Source organism: Pleurodeles waltl, chromosome 3_1 (genome assembly GCF_031143425.1).
Source record: "Pleurodeles waltl isolate 20211129_DDA chromosome 3_1, aPleWal1.hap1.20221129, whole genome shotgun sequence".
Classification (NCBI taxonomy): Eukaryota; Metazoa; Chordata; class Amphibia; order Caudata; family Salamandridae; genus Pleurodeles; species Pleurodeles waltl.
The window spans coordinates 1,398,654,982-1,398,678,304 of NC_090440.1; the positions used below are offsets into that span (position 1 = coordinate 1,398,654,982).

At 43.9% G+C, this 23,323-nt stretch overlaps 1 protein-coding gene across 3 annotated transcripts in view; it reads right to left on the bottom strand.

Moving 5' to 3' along the window:
* Positions 1-439: 439 nt before the first annotated feature.
* LOC138285238 (NXPE family member 4-like) overlaps positions 440-23,323 on the bottom strand; it is a 116,768-nt gene continuing 93,884 nt past the window's right edge. For all 3 annotated transcript variants that reach the window (XM_069224932.1, XM_069224933.1, XM_069224931.1), the window contains 2 exons: positions 3,632-3,850; positions 440-1,319 (listed from right to left, as the gene is read on the bottom strand). In XM_069224932.1, coding sequence (XP_069081033.1) covers positions 775-1,319; positions 3,632-3,850 — 764 coding nt within the window. In that variant the 3' untranslated portion in view covers positions 440-774. The remainder of the gene's footprint in view (positions 1,320-3,631; positions 3,851-23,323) is intronic.

A 23,323-nucleotide genomic window follows, 5' to 3' on the forward strand; every position in this document is an offset into this window, starting at 1 on the left:
GATGTGGGGGTGGAATCGAAAAGGGATGGGTAGATGGTGTGGTCATTACTTCCTTGTGAAATTCCGGAGTCCGCAGTCTAACAACTGAAGTATGAACCCTATCTAGCCTGGCATCCGGCATATGCAAGTCCACCTCAAACTCCACAATGTGGGTATTTTTTTTTTTTTTTTTACACGTGTACACTGTGTACTGCGAGTTCTCTACTAAGCACGGAGCAATCGAGAAACTAAAGCGGTCAGGCTAACCTCTCTGCATGGGCACCCCTGTCAGCTTCTGGAGTAGAATTGATGGCCTCATTGTTTTTCACAATATAAAGGCCCGGTTTCCCAAGAGCCTGCATCAGTGAGTCGGCGCACTGAATAACCTTGAAGATGGCCAGGATGTGTTATATGCGGGAGCACAAAGAGATGCAATAAAATAGTCTTTTAAGGGAACAGGTTGAACATTCTCATCTTTGTTATTTGGTGCAAATGTTGCTATTAGATTCTTCACAAAGGTGCTCACTACATTGAGAGCCAATCACTGTTACAACCATTCTACATTTTGACAGGAACACGTATGCAGACATACCAGTCACTGCTCTTTGGTGTCCTTAAATGTTGTAACGTTTCCATACGATGATGATGATACATTTCCTTCAAATGAGCATATCTAAATTACCCAAACCCATCATTACAGTACTGCTGTGTCTTGCAGGTGGTATTGTGTCCCTGCCCTTGTGTTTAGTGTCTATGCACTCTCTGTGTACTGTAGCCGAAGGTGCAGTTTGTTTGTCAACAGGCATATGTCAGGGACATGCTGATCAAGTTCTGCAGGACCTCCAAAGGTGGGTGAATAGTGTTGGTAGCTGAAGAAATAGTCATGTCCAACGCATCTACAAAGCCAACATTCAGACCTCGGAAAACGTTCCTGAGAACAAGGTACTGTACATGCCCATGAAAGTCACTGAAGCGTTCCTGGTTGATCTCCATGTCCCTGGCGTTCTCTTCTTTGATGATGACTGTGGTCCGTGGGCTCCTGTAGAACAGGCGTTCGATCGCTTGCCGTACATTGATAGCTGTCCGGATAAAAAGGTGGAAGGGGAAGGGCCGGAAGTGCTGGCCCATGGTTAAGATGAGGATTGTATTTTCGCCACCACCTATTTGGTCGATCTGGCGTGCAGCATATGTGTCCTCCTTGACGGAGTAGAAGGTCAAGCTCACAAACGGGACGGTGTGCTTCTTCCACTGCACCATGATGCTTCTCTCCATGTTGATGGCAAGAAGGGTCTTTTGCCAGGATTGCATTTCCGTTTCATTGTGGCTGAAGTACTCCACAACTTGTGAGAAAGGGGAAAAGAAAAAAAGAACAAAAATGAAGCATTTTGTCACTGACATTTTTCACAGTTTCGAAATATATTTGAACATAAAATGATATAACAATATTTTACAATACAACTATCATTACGTTGTAAGAGCTTTTTACCGTCTTTGACCCCGGTCAGGTGTCTGATGTTAGTAAATCGATTCCATGACTGACTCAGGAAGTACGGTCCTCTTCGGAAGGTTTGCATCCCAAGTCAACACAATTCACTAGATAGTTCTCTCATCAATATCTACACAACTTAATAGGATAAGAGCGTCCTTTGTCAAGAACCTCTCAAAAAGAAATATTGTTCTGTTTACTACAGAGCACTAGTATTGGTACACCCCTAATTCACTGTAGAACAAGGAAAGCATTGCTTGAAAACTTCATCGTTACTTTGCCACCACAATTACAGTGTTACGTTGACCAAACTGAAGTGAACTAAATACCACACACTTGAATGTTGTTTTTGTGATTAATAAACGCTGGTCCTTAACATAATACCTTTTATCATCATGATTGGATTGCAATGTGTGGCACAGATCCTGATGCATGTTTTGCTGCAGTGGTTAGATTCACCTATCACTGTTATTGTTGTCGTTCAATGACAACAGCCACAAGCAGGAAGACAGTATATGGTGATGACCGGCACCCCAGATTTTTAAATGGTCCTTAATGATCATACTAAACCCTCAGCAGATCATAAATAACCCTCTGTATTCATAACAGACATCAGGGAATTCTAGCTCCTTTTCAGTGCTCATACGAAACCGTCTCATGATCATAATCCACTAACCATGATCATTCCCCGCCAGTTCTTTAAGTGGGATAAAAAAGGTGGGGTGGCAGTCTCTAAAAGTGGTGTGACCAAAGAAGTGTATCTAGAAATGATTTTTCACAGGGTTTCACAGGCTTAAAAGAAGTGGTGTAAAATCCAGTGCTTCTCGGAGTGCCACCTGACTAGTCTTTTTGCGCCTCTGAATTTTCTGTTATTGCATCCAGACATGTCACACAAAAACAAACATACACCGAAAACAAGCCAGACCAATTGCTTTTTCTAATGCTTGTTAGCAGTACTAGAGATATGATTACCAACAATTTCGTTGTTAGAATTGAAAATGTTTCAAATATGAAAATGACTATACGAAGCAAACAATATGAATGAATGTCTATGGATATGGTAATGGACTTCGGAGTGTCTCACTCACTCCTGATCTCCCCTTCACACCACGCTTCCCTGCAGTATCTCTCTCACTCTGCTAATCACTTACACCTTTTTTCTACCACCATCCTTCTAAAAACTTTCATCTGCATAACTGTCACTTTCGCCTCTTCCTTGCTGTCTTTTCACTCTATCCACATGCATTTCCCATCAGCTCCCGTTCCCCATGCTCTCCTTCTGTCTCTCACACACACGCCCTCTTTTTCTCACCTCACCTGTAAACACAGCCTTTCTTTTTCTTTGGCTCCATCAATATTTCGACAGCTCTGTACCTCGTTCATGTAAAACGGTGGCAAAATTGTCACATATGTAACCAGCGCTCTAGGGGAACTGGGGAGCCAACAAGGACTCCATAAGCATGTAGCGTGAACATCTGTATGTCACACTGGCAAACAATGTGAGAACTCTGCACTGCCATCAGTCTCCAGTTCAGAGCTCTCGATCGTGTCCAGCCATCTACACTCAACAACAACCTGAACTCACTCAAACAAATAGAGGCACTCATTTTCCAGCATGCGCCATACAAGAGTCACATGTTGCATGGAAAATACAAATACAGAAACATCGTGTAGAAAAAGGAAATACTCTTGGGGAATGCAAGATTAAGAGAAACATGAAACGTACACAAAGCGCAGCATTGGTGACATGGATTACCTCAATATAGGGTGCTTGCCGCAGGGACCCGTTTGAAAGTTCGTTTTTAAATACTGTCGGGTCTAAGACCATACCCCACCTAAAGCCCTGCTCCCCACTTTCTGTGATCATGTCTGACCCTCAAATAATCATTCCAGAACTACATGAATGTATCCGAACATCACGATAATTCCTGGCCATCCATGATCATGTCTCTCCCTCCACGATCCACCCCAACCCTCCATCAACATTACCAACCCTCCATGATCACATTCTACCTTAGAATAAAAATCACCCCCCCATAATTAACCAATCCTGTAGAAAGCTCGATTCCTTAGTGCCAGGAATTTTGTCGTGTGCAATAACGGATTTTGTTACCAGCAAGGTTGTGAAATATATAATTTAAACTTGTTCAAAGGAAAATGCCTTACTTTTTATAGTTTCCACAAAGTGTTTAATGAATTGGCGAAGCGTGGAGTCTCCGATAAGGAACACCTTTTTTCCATGCAGGCAGGTTTTAATTTGTTCTGCGGATTCAAAGGATGTCATTGCACAAGAAACTGGGTTCCAAGTGTTGTTGAAGAAGTAGCCACCCGGGAAGGGGGGTATTGTACCAATCTTGCACTTTTCTTTCACCTTTCGATCTGGTCCTGAAAAAGTAAGGTATTCACTTTGGCAAGCGTTGTGTTTGTTCTGTTAATAGAAGCAGTCTTTATCAACATGTCTTGAGCCATCAATATTTGAGTCGCTAAAAGAAGATCCACTTTCTGACACTTACTAGCCCATTAGACATAATTTTACACCTGATATCTCAAAGCTGCAAAAAAACTGGATCGGATAAAACTGGCACAGTATTAGTGCAAGGGAGTGGCTAAGCTAGTCACAAGTTCACTTCTATCACTGAATCATCTTCGAGTGACAGCACTTGATTATTACTGAATCCCACTAAGGCCTTGATTTATACTTTTTTTGCACCGAATTACCGTCACTTATTGACGCAAAAGCGGCACAAACTACCAAAATACAACTGTATTTTGTAAGTTTGCGCCGCTTTTGCGTCAAAAACGAGGGTAATGTGGCGCAAAAAAGTATAAATTAGGTCCCTAGGGCCACATGTACAAAGTATTTTTCAAGTCGCAAATGGCGGGTAACTGTCACTATGATTTTTGATTGTGGCTGTTCTCAAGGCAATGTGCTTTAAAATAGGCTCGACCTTTCCAAAAACTCCCGTTATTGATGTAGGCTACTTTATGTGATTTTGTATATACCATCTATATTTCAAAGTGGCACCATGGTGCTTTTCATGCATCCGGAGTGCATGACACATTAGAGATGAATGGCTGGACTGGAACAGAAACTAGACCAGGGTTTACCAAAATAAAATGGCCTCCCATGTGTAAATTGTGTAGAAAAAGTGGCCCACATTTGGAGTCCCCCCCCTGTTGCTTCTTCAGTATGCCTCTTGTGTATGCGATTCCCACATAAAAGGAAGGAACAGGTAGCCACTGCTCGCATTTCAAGGGGAAGTTGGCAATGGCCATTCATTGTGATACATTTAGCTCTTGTACAGCTAGATGCAGGACAGAGTTGGAGAGACATAACTTGGGAAAGGGTGTGTGCAGCAACTATTGTAGGTCAGATGGCAGTTGCTATATTTTCAAAATAGAACCCTGTTGGATATGAAGTGGCTCCTTCCATAACATCCTGCATTGTGTGCCCAGTGGAACGTACTGCTGCCTGCACTATATAAAGATCACAACAGCTGCCCACTTACAGCTACAAAACCGGGCCGCTACAGCAAAACTGGACCAAACACAGCCACAAAACTAACTCACACGACCTGTCAGAATGGCCCATTGGGCACAGTCATATTACCCTGTAGGGCAGTCCAACGGTCCCACGGTGTTGTTAGAGATCAAACTTTACTACTATATTAATGCCACAGAAGTTAGCATATGGCTAAGTTTCATTTAAAAGCCTAACTGAGAATTTAACACAAGATGTAAAAATGTGCACGTTTGAATTATGGTGGACATTGTGATCTCCACTTGTTTTCAACATCACATTTTACCATAAAAGAAGCTGTGCATTTATATTTATATTTTAATGAATTACTGACATGAATAAATATTAAAAGTGTTATTTTTTAGAGAAACAGTAGAGATGAGTATATTATGATTATTACAAGAACAAGAATTAATTGTACTTATACTGAATTGAAAATGAATTTATTAATGTGCGTTACATGTGTGCAGAAAAATAAATGCATGTTTAAACTGTTTAAATTGAAATGCATAGTAATGATTACAATTTCATTATTTGCTTTGCATATTTGATTTAAATTGTAAGGTGCACAATAGGTTTATATGTATTTATTTTCATTAATATGTATTTAGGCTTTCTTAGCTAGACTAGGCCTGAAATTAATTTTGCAACAGTAATGTAAAAGGGCACATCATTCTGTTTTCTTTGACCTGAATATTTGTCCTAGGTTGCTGATGTGTTAGTGAATGTCCTATTGTACTGAAGACAGGAGAAGTTTTTAATTAATAACAAATGTAACAGTATTTGTTCTAGCTGTTGAACAAGACAGGAAGCATTATTGTAGTAACATGATAACTGTTAAATTCATTCTGTAGAAGCTTGATAAAGATGTCCCCTGTATCAAAATGTTCATAATTGTTATACTTTGGCAGAACTATATGAACTCATCAAGATGACATAGCACCATCCCTGAGAAAATCCGGGATAGTTGCAAACCTGAGGGGCGTCTACATTACCAATTGGATATCGATCCATTTGCACATGATGAGTCCACCCTAAGGTCCAATCAGGATTCTTTGTACATTTGTAGTTAGTAAGACACCTTTGGAATTTATTTGGGAATTTTGGAGTAAGTCTGCTGATGACCGTCCTGAGATCCAGTTCTATTATTTGTCTCCCTCTCTGAACTATCCTCTAACTTTGTCTGCCCCTGCGATGTTCATAGGTACTACTCATGAACCATCCTCTATGTTAAGCCTTTGTCACCTATCCAAGTTGTCCCTATACTCATGCTGTTCAGTGTTAATATATCCACTTTACTCTGAACTGCTGACCTGTTCCGAGTCCTGCACTGCCCCTGATGCTGTTATCTTCTGATGCAGTGACACTGAGTGCTCTGATAAACAAATCCTTCCTGTCTGTTATACCATGAGGAGAGGTATAATTCACAATGTTGTTTTGTTGTTTAATTTTCAGTTTAGGTAATTACTCCAGTGAATTTATATACTTAGTTACCCTACTTAGATGATTTTCCAAATTATTTTTGTCTCATCTTTTGTTTTTGCCTGCATGTGATAGTTCACCCCCACATATGCATGTCCAAATTCGTACTAGGGATAAGGGTGACCCAGCCCCAATTACTGATTGTTATTGACTTTGATAATTACTGATGTCCCCATCATCTGCTTTGAAAACTGATTTTGATGTGCATATTGTTCTGTTGGTTTGTGTTATTCTTTTGGAGTGTTTAATAGTATTAATGTTTAGGAGGCTCAATCTCTTTCGATGTTTTGGTCAGCATATGATTTTTATGTATGATTATAACTTAGTTTTTAGTTTTGCACACCATTCACGTTATTTTAGCTTTGTGTTTGTGTTAGAATTGGCATCCTTGGCGTGGTCTCCCCTAACCTTTTGCATTTGCTTCCCAGGTTGTTGATGTGTGCAGTACTCTGTTTGTGATACTCTGGGCACTTTACCACTGCTAACCAGTGCTAAAGTGCAAGTGCTCCTATGTAAAATGTATGTGTAAGTTGGCTTATCCATGATTGGCATATTTGATTTACTACTAAATCCCTAGTAAAGTGCAGTAGAGGTGCCCAGGGCCTGTAAATCAAATGCTACTAGTGGGGCTGCAGCACTGGTTGTGCCACCCACACAAGTAGCCCTGTAAACATGGCTCAGACCTGCCACTGCAGTGCCTGCATGTGCAGTTTTAAACTGCCAATTCGACTTGTAAAGTGTACCCACTTGCCAGGCCTAAACCTTCTCTTTTTGTACATGTTAGGCACCCCTAAGGTAGGCCCTAGGTAGCACCATGGGCAGGGTGCAGTGTATGTTAAAGGTGGGACATGGACTGCTGTGTGTTACATGTCCTAACAGTGAAATACTGCTAAATTCTGTCTTCACTGTTGCAAGGCCTATCTCTCTCATAGGTTAACATCGGGGTGCCTTTAAATAACTTTAAAGTACAGATTCCCTTTGAGAGCAGATAGTAATATGGAGCTTAGGGTCTTTGAACTCACAATTTAAAAATACATCTTTTAGTGAGTTCGTTTTTGGATTGTTAGTTTGAAAATGCCACTTTTAGAAAGTAGGCATTTTCTTGCTTAAACCATTCTGTGACTCTGCATGTTTGTGGATTGCCTATCCGGGTCAGTTTGACAGTTGGTCTGTTTGTGAATATCCTCTAGACAGTTACACAAAGGGAGCTGGGGTGTAGCCTGCATATCCTGATGAGCCATCTGTGCTAGGAGGGGAGGGAGGAGTGGTCCCTCACACCCAAAAGGGCTGTTCCTGCCCTCACACAGTGCAGTCTCCAACCTCCTGGTGGGTGTCTGGAGCCTGGCCTGGGCAAGGCAAGATCTTGTGAACAACAGAGACTTTCCTTTGAAGTAGGCCCACTTCAAAGGCAGAAAGGGATATAAGTATAGGGCCCAAAACCCCTGAAAATTAGATCACTTCTGGAACCAAGAGGAACCTCTGCCAAGGAGAAGAGTTGAGGAGGAGTGCTGCCCCTGCCTGTGCTTTGTTGGGCTGTCCTGTAGTTGCTGCTTTTGCCTGTAAAAGGGGACACAAACTGGACTTTGTGGTATATTCCTGCGTCTGAAGAATCTCTAAGGGCTTGAACTGAGCTTGCCTCCTGTTTTGAAGTCTCAGGGTCATCAAAGACTTCCTCTGCTAACATCTGGACTCTCTGCTGGGACTCCTGCCCTGCCAAGTGGTGTCCTATCCAGTCCCTGGGCACTTGAAAGGATAAATTGGCAGATAAGAGCTGAAAATCCATGCACAGGATGCAGTGCAGGGAAATTTACGATGCACCATCTGCAACACCGCTGATAAAGGACGCCACGCCAGCCTCACGGCTAAAATCGATGCTTCACCTGCATCACGGCTGGAAGATCTACGCATTACAGCTGGAGAAACAACGTGCAACACCCGCTTGCAGCTGCTGATAGCGACGCAAACCCCACGCAGCACAGTTTTCTATAACCGCGTGACAGGATTTTCCACGCATCGTCCCTGGGAGTCAAAGTCAACCTGACCCTGTGCCGATCCGAGGTGCTAGGTCCGGAAATCGCTGCTTCACTCTCTTTCGAGGGAAAAAAGCAACGCATCGCTGAACCGACCGGAGAAAAAACGATGCACGTTCGCCTGTGCGGCTTTATTTTTTACGCTAACCGAGTACTTTGTGCAAAATCATTGTTTCCATTGTTTTCTATGCAGTACGACTCTTATTCTTTTGAAATTTCATATTTTAACTTGTGTATGTTGGAGCTTTGTCATTTTGGTCTTGTTTGATTTAGATAAATATTACCTATATTTCTAAACTGGTGTGCTGTCCATTTTGTAGTGTTTTCACTGTATTACCGTGTTTGTTTGTACAAATACTTTACACATTGCTTCTGAAGTTGAGCCTGCCTGCTCGTGCCAAGCTACCAAGGGGGTTAACTGAGGGTGATCCTCCTTTACCCTGCCTATGTTAAGGGTCCTTGCTTGGACAGGGAGTAACCTGACACCCAACCAAAGACCCCAATTTCTAACAGTCTGTAATAAAGCTTTGACATTTTATCAGTATGGAGTCTTGTTTCTGTGGCCAAATTGGCAATGGTGCATAATATTGCTTGTGTTATTTATGTTATTGGTTTATGCTGATTGAACCTGACTACCACACTCCTCACTGAGTCCAATGATCTGGTCGACCTCTATGTGGGTGGGATGTGTTGTGATGTTTCACCTGAGTACGCACAGTTTCTGAACCCGAGGTGGGAAGAAGACCTCCCTGTTGTGCTCCATCAGTATACAGATGGTATACTTTGCACAAAGCATGTCTGAGGCTTGGGGGCTGCATTCTGAAAGGAGCGAAGGACACTATGGGGGTCATTCTAACCCCGGCGGGTGCCGCCCGCCTGGCGGGAACTGCCACTTGGCCGCTCCGCGGTCAAAAGACCGCGGAGGCCATTCAGACTTTCCCGCTGGGCCGGTGGGTGCCCGCCAAGGGAGCGCCCGCCGGCCCAGCGGGAAAGGCCCTGCAACATTGAAGCCGGCTCTGAATGGAGCCGGCGGTGTTGCAGGGGTGCGACGGGTGCAGTTGCACCCATCGCGATTTTCACTGTCTGCTATGCAGACAGTGAAAATCATGCTGGGGCCCTGTTAGGGGGCCCCTGCACTGCCCATGCCAGTGGCATGGGCAGTGCAGGGGCCCCCAGGGGCCCCACGACACCTGTTCCCGCCATCCTGTTTCTGGCGGTGAAAACCGCCAGAAACAGGCTGGCGGGAAGGGGGTCGGAATCCCCATGCGCCGCCATGGAGGATTCTCCCAGCCGGGGGTAATCCGGCGGGAAACCGCCGGACCCGGCTGGGCGACCGCGGCTTTATAGCCGCGGTCGGAATCCCAAATGAAGCACCGCCAGCCTGTTGGCGGTGCTTCCGTGGTCATCCAACCTGGCGGTCGATGACCGCCAGGGTTGGAATGACCCCCTATATCTCCAGGGTGAGCGCCGCTGTAGGTCTTGAGAGGAAGTCTGGCAAGGAAGGCGTGATCTGTTGAAGTGTGGATCAATCCCTGTTATGCCCCCAGTCTGGCTATAGTCTCAAAATGACACACTACCTCTACTGTTTATCACCCTATTCTGAAGGCAGACAACACCATAACTCAGAGGTCTTCAAACTAGGGGGCGCCAGACCCTGGCCAAAAGAAGCATTATACAGATAAAAAGCCTTTATTTTAAGCAAAAACATGTAATTGCCCTTTTAAAAAGGCAACAGTACTTAACTGCAATGTTTAAATAGGTCTAGACATATTTAAACATTGCCATCTTTATAAAATAATTGTGAAAAATTCTGAGGGGGGCCCAATGATTTTTATTTTTCAACTCGGCGCGGCATTAAAAAAGTTTGGGGACCACTGCTAACTGTGCAGATGTCGTGTATGACACCTTCACAGTCTTACATGATAGGCCAGAATGTAGAGTGGTCACACCATTAATGAGTGTGGTCTGCCTACGTTGAGGCAGTTTGAGGCTGTGAGGGAAGTGGTAAGGCAATTTAAAAGGATTACCTTCCCTAAGATTCAACGGTTTTGTGAATCTGATACATTTTGTAGTTTAGGCTTTTGACTTGTTTTATATACTTGCAGGTAGGAATGCCCCACTGTTACTTTGCACCCCACATACATGGAAGCCTTTGTGCAAGATGCCCAACATAACAAGGAATCAATTAGTACAGTAGTTCAATATAGGCAAAGTTAAGGCTAAAACAGTAGACCTTTTAGGGGAGGGGAGATACCTGGTAACCTCACCCACAGGACATAAAGGGGCTACAGATATTGCACAGTGCTGAACTTGGACTTGGCAAGAAGTATTACCTTTCTCTGAGCCCGAAAGTCAAAGCTGCCTTTTGACCCTTTACATGGAGAACAATCTATAGATCTTACGAAGTCAGAAGACCAGGATCACTTGTGGAAGAGTCCGGTGTGGAACAGGTGTTTCAAGTGCTCTGTGAAGAAGACAACTAGTTACAAGTTTCCTCTTTCTATTGGACTATCAAGATCTGGGGCGCTTCCAGTCATTTCCAAAAAAATTGGTTTGCATTTGTAGAATAAAAGCTGTCAAGTGTTATATGATAGAAGCTGGTTATTCTAGCTCAGTACAGCCTGAACTCCACCCAAGCATTAAATAGGTGTCTTGAGGAATCCAGCAAGGAGATGCCTATATATGAATAATAATCAAGAGATGTTGTGGGCATCATTAAGTAACATTGGCTGATTGGGACGGACATAACCCCAGGGGAACAGATTGATTATGACAGGTCAAATGGGGTGATACACATAGATGCATTTCCACTGATTACTTTCAGACACTCTAAGTGATGTTTGGGATAAAGGCCCCTAGACACTCGCCTTGTTGGCCATGGTGTATAGGAGATGAAAATGACTGGGAAAATAATCTGGAATGTTTCCCTCCCAAAGTGACAGAATCCTCTGGCAAGGAGTTCAAGGTGCTTGTTGAATCTTGTGGAGTCAGTTCTCTCAGCATTCATACTCGTCAGCACACACTCAATTTTCAGGCCACGGGTTACTCCAAAAATAGAACAATATCCAATCTCTTAAGAGACTTTACGTGTTCCAACGAGAATGTCCTTAATGGACAAAATAGTGGGTGTGCACGACCCTGGGAAAGCAGCAGATGCTCCTTGGTGAGGGTCTCCTTCTATGCAAATACTCTCAGGGAACTTATTTTACTTGATGAGGCATTCTGGTACTGAATTGATGGTTCTAGTTGCAAAGCTTTCACCAAAAAGCTCAAAGAAGTTCTTGTTTCATCCCTTCAGCAAATCAGATGCTTGATCAACTCGAGGGCTTGTAGTTTATTGGGTTCTTGAGTGATTTTATTCTGCCAACCCCCTTCCATGTACTCATGCCCATGGCTGCAGCTGTGCGTGATGAATCAACCCCTGATCTTTATATTTGTTGTTAACAGAGTTCCAGATGCTAGTTTGCTAGGTTCATGAATGGTGTATCTGGCAACAGATCACACCATTATCATACTTAGGGCACTCTACCTCAAAGCTATAACATCAGTAAAAAGCCCAGACTGCAAAAAGGATTCTCCTTTGCTTTCAGACAGCCAGCTTTGTACAAAGCACTGTACAAAAGATTATTTTGGTGTACGGGATAAAATTACACTCAACTCACTGCTAGACACTTACTCTTGTACACATGACATAATGGGCCTGATTACAACTTTGGTGGAGGGCGTTAATCCGTCGCAAATGTGACGGATATCCCGCCCGCCGTATTACGAGTCCATTATATCCTATGGAACTCGTAATACGGCGGGTGGGATATCCGTCACATTTGGGACGGATTAACCCCCTCAGCCAAAGTTGTAATAAGGCCCAATATGTCTCCAGGAGACATGGAGCCTGGATGAAGTACCCCTTTGGGGCTACGCGCAATCCTACAAATCTGCTGAAAAAACACAGAAGGAAGGGCAGGCCAAAGGATGGCTCGAGCATTTATGTGACCCTCAGCGAAAATATAAATGCAACAGACTTGGAAATTAACTCTCCTTACATGCAACTGCTATCAATTAACAACTGGAAATTAGAGATGAAGGAAATCAATGTTTTGATAGCGAACACATATCTGAACCCTAAGGCTGTGCATAGACAAAAGTCAACCAAAGATGTAGAGCAAACCTTGCTAGAAATTCACAGCTGATACCAGAGCACAGAATGGATAGTGACTGGTGACTTCAATTTAAACCTGGCTAACCGTCTGAGGAACGATACTGAGTCACGCGCTCTGGATGTCAGCTGGAATATACCAGAGCAATTGTAAAAATACGCAACAATTGAAAGAGCTGGCCATCCCCTATTCCTAACTCCTGAAGCAATGGGACTCAGGGCCTTGATTGGAAGGTTTGCCTCAGACCACCCAATGACAGCGACTCGCAGATCCAAAGCAACAGAGTAAATAATAAACTATGTATTTGTCTCACGGTTAAAGATTTCACAGTAGAAGGCCGCAGAGAAAGTGAACAGTTCCCTTTAACGGTGGAGATCATCAATGACAATGATGACGTCCTTGAATGGTGCAACATAGGACTGCAAGATCCGGGAACAACATGGCTTTGAATAATATTGATGGAAGTCACACAAGAAAAATATGATAACTGGAAAAGTCTCACTCCTTTAGGAAACTGGGTATTGTGGAATCTGGTGGCTGGCTGGGAATTTTTTTTAACATACCTAAAGAACTTCCTGGGTGCTAACAATTGGTAACACTTGTTCCAACAACACCCAGCTAACAACAAATGGTTTAATAGCACTCTCCAACTACAGAAGCATGCCCTAAAAGCCACAAAGTCTACACAACAACAGGACGCACTTAGCTCCTCTCTTCCAACATTTTCAGAGATTAGGAAAGAACACATGAAATCTATCAGGAAAGAAAAAAGTATCGAGCTACAGTGGATTGAAATGTTACAAGCCTGCAAGGCAAAAAACAGCAGATCATTGTCCGCCCTGATCTATCAGCTAGAGCACGGCTCAGCTCGCTCTGGAGATAACAGCCCCCAACGAATGTGGTGGAGGCACAAAGGGTCACTATCCCACAGCAACAAACTCATGCCGCAGTATTCAAACCTGAAAGCAGGCACACCGGCCTTCTCCATCTCCCAAGCCTCCACTGCGGTACAAATAAAGTCAATAGGAAGCTCAAGGGCACCTGGACCAAATGGCGATCCTGCTTCAATATATAAGCTAGACCCAGAGTTATGGGTCAACATATTTCTGTCCTTGCGAGAACCGTATATCTGAGTTCTGACCAGGGTCAACTATACACCTGATCAATAAAAAAATTAAAAAAAAAGGTCCTTGTGTGTCCCCAGTGAGCTATCATTTAATCGCTCTACTAGATGTTGAGGCAAAAATCTTTGCTGGAATCCTCCTGTAGGAACTGGAAAACTGGGCGGAGGAGACGGGACGTTTTGCATGTAATCAAACTGGCTTTCGGCCTAGCTCGAGTAAGAGGGACAATTTATGGCGCTCAGCATTATCAAATCAAAACAAACTCAGAAAAAACAATCCCTTTATACATGTTTTATCGACTTCTCAAAAGCTTTTGATTACGTTGACGGGAATTTGCTGTGGTGCAAACTAGCCACATGGAACATTCCACCCAACCTCCTGTGGGCAATACAGTTAATGTGCCATGAAACCTGGGCACAAATAAGTGTCTCTCCACAGCCATTCCCACAGGATGAGGCTTAAAACTGGGCTGCGTCCTTGTCCCCACACTATTCTACTTGTTCATTTCAGACCTGAGTCCAGTCCTGGATGAGGCACACTCACATCCCTCAAAGCCAGGGCTGCATCTGATGATGTCACTTCAGTATGCAGATGACATCGTTCTTATGAATCAAACCCTGCAAAATCTGCTCAATACATTGGCCTCATACTGTGTAACAAACTGGATGATAGTTAACTTAGGTAAAACTAATATTGTCATCTTTGGGAATGGCCGCAAATAGAGTGATAAATGACGCATTTTTCCACTGAACTGCTGCTTAGTGCCAGTTACAAATATTTAGGGGTTTGGCTACAAGAGCGGCACTCGCTTAACCTTCACCTAAACACTGTGAAACCACGACTGGCTTCACTGATAGCGGCTTTTCAAAAATTACATAGAAAATTACCCATGCCAAGCTGGACATCAACTCTAACAGCAATCAAATCAAAACTGATTCCAACACTGTTGCATTGATCAGTGGCTTTTTTGATCAGTGGCTTTCCCGGAATAAATGAGCTAATTCCTTAATAGCACCCAGAACAAAGTCTAAAGCCTAGTATTTCACTTCCCACAACACACGTCACCTGCGCAAATCCGATTAGAATTTGGGCTCCTCGAGCAAAGTCTAGCACAACAGTGTGCACTCCTAAAATACCTGTCATCTGCCCGAGGGGCCCATCGAATACTTTGAAATCACTCATTTAGAAGGAGATTCAGGTCTACAGTCAATCAAACTATGGGGTCAAGGCGAGAGACGAAGCTGTAAAAGCGCTGACCCCGCAAAACCTGTGGGAATCACACCTATCATATCATACTTTCAAATTGGTAAAGAACAAACAGGTAAGGCTCCTTTCCTGGTTGCAGGATAAGGAATGTTTTCACAAACGTAGACATTCCTGGTTATGTATCAGCATTTACAAATCTCCAAAGCCGCAGAGCTATTTTTTGAAGGCATCAACAGCTATTATAAGACTATGGCCCACATTTATACTTTGACGCAAATCTGCGCTAAGGCAGATTTGCGTCAAAAAGTTTACCGCAGGCTAAAGCCATTCCATCATGCCAGCCGGGTGCTTTATTTATGGAATGACATTAGCCGGCACTGCGGCCTGGTTAGCGTAAAAATAAATGACGGTAACTGGGCAGCGAAGGGAAGACTGGGGGTTGTGCGCCAAAGAATGGTGCAAGTCAGGTTAGAGTCAAAAATATTGGCTCTAACCTGACTTGCGCCATTTTTTTACGCACAACCCCCATGGAAATTACTAAGACAGGAGTCATGCCCCCCTGCCCAATGGCCATGGCCATTGGGGACAGTGGCATGTAAGGGGGCCCAAGTTAGGCCCCCCTATGCCACTTAAAAATAAAAATAAAATTACACTTAACTGCACTCGCCATGGATGGGTCCTCCCATCAATGGGTGTCCTCCAGGGGTACCGTCAAAGGACTCAATACCATCATGGGCCCCAGAGCCTGCCTCACTGTCTTGCAGACTGTGCCACATGCCGAACGAGCTCTACTTGCACACAATATGCATTTGCCCAACTTCGTTAACAGCATGAAGAAAGCTCTTACGGAATCTGTTTAATGCTAACGGAGTTAGAACATGCCATCAATCCCTGTTGTTTTGCCTGCGGGGCCAGAGCCCACAAGCAATGGCATGCCTTGTAAAATGTATCATTATCGCAGAACAGCAATACAAAGGAGTTGCACAATCAAACGGAGGAATCACATCTTAAATCCCTTGACCACTTATTTGCATTTTTAATGCATAGTCATTATGCACTATTAAAGGGGACATACTAATGAACCTATAGGGAATGGCACAAATGTGCACAAACACTGTAAGTATTTATTGTTCATTTGGCTATGGTTTTTGCCGCCTCGACTGTAATTACAACTAAAGGACTATCTGGAGGAGTACACGTAGCAGCACTATACACGCACATGCTTGTAGCTCTCTGGGCACAAATGGGCATGACTACCTTGTTCCAAGGTGGCCCTACCTAGCTTCAGTTTGATGAGAGACAACCTTTTACATAGCTACTGTATTATAGTGCAACTTGCTTTTGCACTGGCACTTCAGTTTATGTTTATCAGAATGACTCAGGACACTCCACTGCAGATTTCCTCCTGCCACTACAGGTGGCAATACTGATCCATGAGGAGGTGGTTCGGAAAGTGGTAAACAGTGTCAGTCTCACCAGCAGCTCCTGTTTGATGAGTAATTGCTTTTAATGAGCATCTGTGCAGGATGCGACCTGCTTCTGCAGGAGCACTTTAGAATATGTCCACAGGCATGACTTGGGTTACTTCCCAGTAGCTCTAGTTACGCCAGTACAGATGGCAACATGAATTTTAGATGTATTGTTTTAATCTCTGGTAAATTGTGAGTGTCTCTCGTGGTGTTCCTGCTGTGTACTAGCACCTAGGTAGCAGTAAGATCAACTGCTCCAAGCATATGCACCAGCTTAATCAATAAGTATATAGTGGAACGGACGAGACACCCATCAATTAAGTTCTTATTCAGTACTATCTGAAAAGTATTAGATCTTATGCATCAGACACATGAAAGCGCGAGGACACTGCACTTTTCAGAATGTTTTGAACAAATGTTATTTGTTAACATTGTGTTCTTTCATTTTGCCTCCTTCTGACCATTTGTTAGTCCTCACTGGCTATGTTAAAGTTCGAGGATATTGCACTTTTTAGAACGTTTTATATAAACTTGTTTAATATTGTGTTTTTTTTCTTTTCTTTTTCTTTTAACTATATCATGTAAGGTTTTAAGTAACCATATCATGATTAATAAACTTTGGTGTACACAGTAGCATAGGCCTCATCTTCTCTGTGAATTGGAAGGGAGCTCCGTCTTCCATCCACTACCGAGAAATAGTGTATTGGGAAATGTGCTTTAGAAGCATCCAATCCAGTCTAGACTAGACTACTTGATTTAAACGGTCGAATGTGAAATTCCTTACATTCTTCCTTTTTCTGAAACAGAATAAGATGTTCAAACATGGTCCTTATTTGAAGTTTATCTTCAACAGATCATGTTTGCAATCGCCCCATTAAAATCACGCTTGTTATAATGAATCATTCAACTGAATTTGTTTTGCTTTAGATTCCATTCTGGCTTTTCCATCCAGACTTCAGCACATGGTACCGCCAAGCCCTTAAGCCCCTTGTGATTTCCACTCTTCCCACAACTACTTTCATTCTTCACCCACCAAGACTGGCCAGTCTTTTAGTCTCTTCTCCTGCACAGTCTATAATATGCACCAGGATCAGTCTGGATATTCAAAGGAATACTATTACATTGATAAAAGTTGATGGTCCCTCGCTCTCACTTTAAGATATATGAAATCAACACATGGGACTAATCTTCCTCTTTTTTGTATCTCAGTGCATCTAGTTATGTGGGCACTAGTTGTTTTTGCCTTTTGGTTTTCTTCTATAACTCAAGTGAACATCTCCTCCACACGTATACTTCCAAAACACAGGCATTTTTCTGAAGACGGTCTCGTCTCTTTTACTGCTGGTTCAGTATTGCCCCTCACTAGGTTATGGGTTTTTGAGCAAGAAACTGAAAACAATCTTGACCTTACAGGGGGGCAACAGCCTTTACCATGAAGTTTATACCACGAAATGCAATTAAAACACATTTGTTACATCACAATTACTTTTACCAAGCAAGTCTTTACTACGCAAGGCTTTACAACACATATGTTTGTACTGGTGAGTATGTGGTAAACAGTTTATATATTTTTAAGGGTAATTAAAAAGGGGGAGCTTGGGGGTAACCCCCCTAAAAAAAAATTAATATAGTAGCGAACCTGTAATGGACATAAATGTATTTTTAACCCCTTCGTCGCCATGGACGTAATGGTTACGTCCATGGCAGCACCCGTGTGGCGCCATGGACGTAACCATTGCGTCCTGCGACTGGCCCTCGGGGGAAGCGCTAGCGCTCGCCCCGAGGGCCACCCCCCCAGGCCAGGGCTGAAAGGGGAATCCCTTCCCCTTCCACCCCGCCCCCCTGTGACGTCAGCGCGCGCTGACAATCACAGAGCCTCCCCCGATCGGAAGAGAAATGCTTTGCATTTCTCTTCCGATCACGTGGGGCAGGCCGAGAGAGGCTTCAAAGGGAAGGAAAGTTATTTCCTTCCCTTTGAAGTCTCTCTCTGCGTTTTGGCAGCCGTATTGAAAGCAATCCGGCTGTCAAAATGGCCACTAGACACCCGGGATTTTTTTTGTTTGTTTATGAAACTGACATAAGGGAGCGACCCCTTGGGCAAGGGTCGCTCCCACGGGGGGCATTTTTTTTAAGGCCTTTTCTGCCCCCCCCTGGGCAGAAACCTCTAGGCACCAGGGCTATTTTTATTTTAACTTTTTTGTTTTAGAGGTGGGGAGCGACCCCCTGGGCAAGGGTCGCTCCCGGGGGGGTGGCATTTTTTTTTAATGCCTTTTCTGCCACCCCTGGGGGGGAATACATTTTTTTTTTGTTTGTTTTGTTTTTGTTTAGTTTTTTGTTTTAGAGGTGGGGAGCGACCCCTTAGGCAAGGGTCGCTCCCATAGGGGGCAAATTATATTTATGCCACCATTTCTGCTCCCCTTGGGGGCAGATTGGCCTATTTTTATGAGGCCAATCTGCCCCCAAGGGGGACAGAAACCACTAGACACCAGGGAGTTTTTTTTTATTTGCCCGTGAATTTCACGTAAGGGGAGCAACCCCTTAGGCAAGGGTCGCTCCCCTGGGGGGCAAATTTATTTTAGCCCATTTCTGCCCCCCCGGGGGCAGATCGGCCTATTGTTATTAGGCCGATCTGCCCCCGGGGGGCAGAAACCTCTAGGCGCCAGGGCTAATTTTATTTGTGTGGGTTTTTTTTTTTTTTTTTTTAGATGGGGATCGACCCCTTAGGCAAGGGTCGCTCCCCTGGAAGGGCAAATTGTATTTAGGCCATTTCTGCCCGCTTTGGGGGCAGATCGGCCGATTTTAGGTCAATCTGCCCCCAAGGGGGCAGAAACCACTGGGCACCAGGGATCTTTTTTTTTGCGCCAATGTCACGCAAGGGGTGCGACCTTGTAGGCAAGGGTCGCTCCCCGGAGGGGGTTTGGGGGGGCAAATTTATTTTAGGCCATTTCTGCCCCCCCCGGGGGCAGATCGGCCTATTGTTATTAGGCTGATCTGCCCCCAGGGGGGCAGAAACCTCTAGGCGCCAGGGCAAATTCTTTTTTTATTTGTTTGTTTGTTTGTTTTTTTAGAGATGGGGAGCGACCTCTTAGGCAAGGGTCGCTCCCATGGAGGGGCAAATTGTATTTAGGCCATTTCTGCCCGCTTCGGGGCAGATCGGCCGATTTTAGGTCAATCTGCCCCCAAGGAGGGCAGAGGCCACTAGGCACCAGGGATCTTTTTTTTTTGCGCCGTCATGCAAGAGGAGCGACCTTGTAGGCAAGGGTCGCTCCCTGGGGGGGTTGGGGGGGATTTATTTTAGGCCATTTCTGCCCGCTTTGGAGGCAGATCGGACGATTTTAGGTCAATCTGCCTCCAAGGGGGGCAGAAACCACTAGGCACCAGGGATCTTTTTTTTGCGCCAATGTCACGCAAGGGGAGCGACCTTGTAGGCAAGGGTCGCTCCCCGGAGGGGGGGGCAAATTTATTTTAGGCCATTTAGGCGCTAGGCCTACCCACACAAGTGAGGTACCATTTTTATCGGGAGACTTGGCGGAACGCTGGGTGGAAGGAAATTGGTGGCTCCTCTCAGATTCCAGAACTTTCTGTCACCGAAATGTGAGGAAAATGTGTTTTTTTAGCCAAATTTTGAGGTTTGCAAAGGATTCTGGGTAACAGAACCTGGTCAGAGCCCCACAAGTCACCCTATCTTGGATTCCCCTAGGTCTCTAGTTTTCAAAAATGCACAGGTTTGGTAGGTTTCCCTAGGTGCCGGCTGAGCTAGAGGCCTAGGAAGGCCACAGGTAGGCACTTTGCAAAAAACACCTCTGTTTTCTGTCAAAAAATGGGATGTGTCCATGTTGTGTTTTGGGGCACTTCCTGTCGCGGGCGCTAGGCCTACCCACACAAGTGAGGTATCATTTTTATCGGGAGACTTGGGGGAACATAGAATAGCAAAACAAGTGTTATTGCCCCTTGTCTTTCTCTACATTTTTTCCTTCCAAATATAAGAGAGTGTGTAAAAAAGACGTCTATTTGAGAAATGCCCTGTAATTCACATACTAGTATGGGCACCCCGGAATTCAGAGTTGTGCAAATAACCACTGCGCCTCAACACCTTATCTTGTCCCCATTTTGGAAATACAAAGGTTTTCTTGATAGCTATTTTTTACTCTTTATATTTCAGAGAATGAATTGCTGTATACCCGGTATAGAATGAAAACCCACTGCAGGGTGCAGGTCATTTATTGGCTCTGGGTACCTAGAGTTCTTGATGAACCTACAAGCCCTAAATATCCCCGCAACCAGAAGAGTCCTGCAGGCGTAACGGTATATTGCTTTAAAATATCTGACATTGCAGGAAAAAGCTACAGAGTAAAACGTAGAGAAAAATTGCAGATTTTTTCACCTCAATTTCAAATTTATTTTTTTTCAGTTGTTATTTTCTGTAGGAAACCCTTGTAGGATCTACACAAATTACACCTTGCTGAATTCAGAATTTTGTCTACTTTTCAGAAATGTTTCGGTTACTGGGATCCAGCATTGGTTTCACGCCCATTTATGTCACTGACTGGAAGGAGGCTGAAAGCACAAAAAATCGTAAAAATGGGGTATGTCCCAGTAAAATGTCAAAATTGTGTTGAAAAATTGGGTTTTCTGATTCAAGTCTGCCCTTTAATGAAAGCTGGGAAGCTGGTGATTTTAGCACCGCAAACCCTTTGTTGATGCCATTTTCAGGGAAAAAAACCAAAAGCCTTCTTCTGCAGCCCTTTTTCCAATTTTTTTTTAAAAAAACGAAATTTTCACTGTATTTTGTCTAATTTCTTGGTCTCCTTCAGGGGAACCCACAAAGTCTGGGTACCTCTAGAATCCCTAGGATGTTGAAAAAAAAAAGGACGCAAATTTGGCGTGGGTAGCTTATGTGGACAAAAAGTTATGAGGGCCTAAGCGCAAACTGCCCCAAATAGCCAAAAAAAGGCTTGGCACCTGAGGGGGAAAAGGCCTGGCAGCGAAGGGGTTAAGTATGCGCAGTTTGTTAACAATAAGTTATTAAGAAGTCATGTATACGTTTTGAACAGTAGGTGGCAGTCTTACACTGTGACTGGAAGTTTCTTTAACAGTAAATGTGGTAAAAGTGTGCGTGGTAGTGGATTGCATGGTGAAGGTATTTCACATGTGCCTACAGTACACTAGAAACACGGATGCAAATAAATATACAAAATTGCTAGGAAAAGGTCAGCTAAGTGAGAGTATAGGAATGGGATTGTGGGGATGAATATAAACTAGACCTAAATGTTAGTCAGGGATGTATGACTGTAATGGGACAAGTGGGCTGCACACTTCCACACTGCTTCCTCCAGTACAGCTGCAGCTCCTCCGCTCTGGCTGAGGAGCGTCACCTCCCACCCCCACCCTAGCAGCAGCATTAAAACTTTTACAACAATACGATAATAAACTATGATTATTATTGTTTTATTGTAAAAGGGGCAGGGCCATGAGGCGTGACAGGGTAAGAGGGGGAGTGAACATCACTCCCCCTCAGTGTGCATGTGTGTTTGACCGGCAGTCTTGGGCCGGCCAAACACACATGCGCACTGGGCTCTCTCCAACCCAGCACTGTTTTGCCGGGTCGAAGACAGCAGGCAAATGCTCACAACTCTGCCTTGGAGCCCCCTGGCTGGATGCTCCATCCAGTCCTAACGCTGCTTTCATGCTGAAGCAGCGTTGGGATTGGCAGCAGAGCAGGCTGGGAGCCTGTGCCTGCAGTGAGGACCGCAGAGCGGCGGAGGCAGCGAGGAACGTACTTTTTATAATTATTTTATTTTTTGTTTGCTGTTTCCCCCTCTCACCTTCTCGCAATGCTCTGCCCCTGCCCCTTCCTCCTCCCCCATGAGCCACTACTGCTCCAGTATATTGTACATGACTTTAAGTCTGGTCTCTGTGACGGCTCCAGTTGTCTTGCTAGACTACTGTTTTTCAAAAACAAAATCATATATTATACATAGAGAGGTTTTTAGTCAACTGGATCCATCAACAGGATTGTTCTTTCAAATTGTCATTCACATGTTACTTCCGCCCATCATGGCATTCAACGTGTGGCAACAGGTCTACCCATTTTACCCAATAGCTTCTTTCACTTTCAATGACTGCAGAAAGGTTGTGCATTTCAACCACATCTTCCTAGAACTAGCTCCTTTCTCTTTAGTGGCAAAGCTTTTTCAACATGTGTTTTTTCTTAATTTTATTTCTTTTAAATAAATGCAAATGAGTTTGCCTGAACCTGTACTTAGGATGACTGATTATTTTCTACCCTCTTTCTAGGGTTGCTGTTATCAAGTGTTTCAGTGGTACTACAACATTGTAGCTGCCAGCATGTCAAGTGTTTTGTTACATCTTTATTTATGTCTTTGTCCCCAACAATAATGATAAAATGTATGGCACGCCTGAAAGATGTGCTAAATAGATTATTAACAAAGAGGCCTCATCAGTGAATCTTTTTTACATTTCCAGTTATTTCACATAGCAGCATGTTCGTGTTGTTGCGTAGTCTTAATATTCTTAACTGCACCAGCTTGCCTAGGCCAGACCTCATACGCAGGGTGTATTTGGTACAGGCAATTCTGAATATATTTGTGTTTTTGTCTGTATTAGGCTGACTTTCCCTCACTCACAGTCTAGAAACAAACATTGGCAAACCTTATTGGTCAAGCGCTGGCCGCAGCCTTCTGGCTTTGTCAATACTTGTCTTGTTTTGTTGTTGTTTTTAAAAAAATTGTAGTTGGGGAGGCTTCTGAGTCCTGGCTAGAGCAAAAATATTTTTGGTCTTGTATGAGGATGTGCTCCTTGTAAAAGAAAGGACAGAATGCTGTCAATCAAAGAGAAGGTAGCCAACGG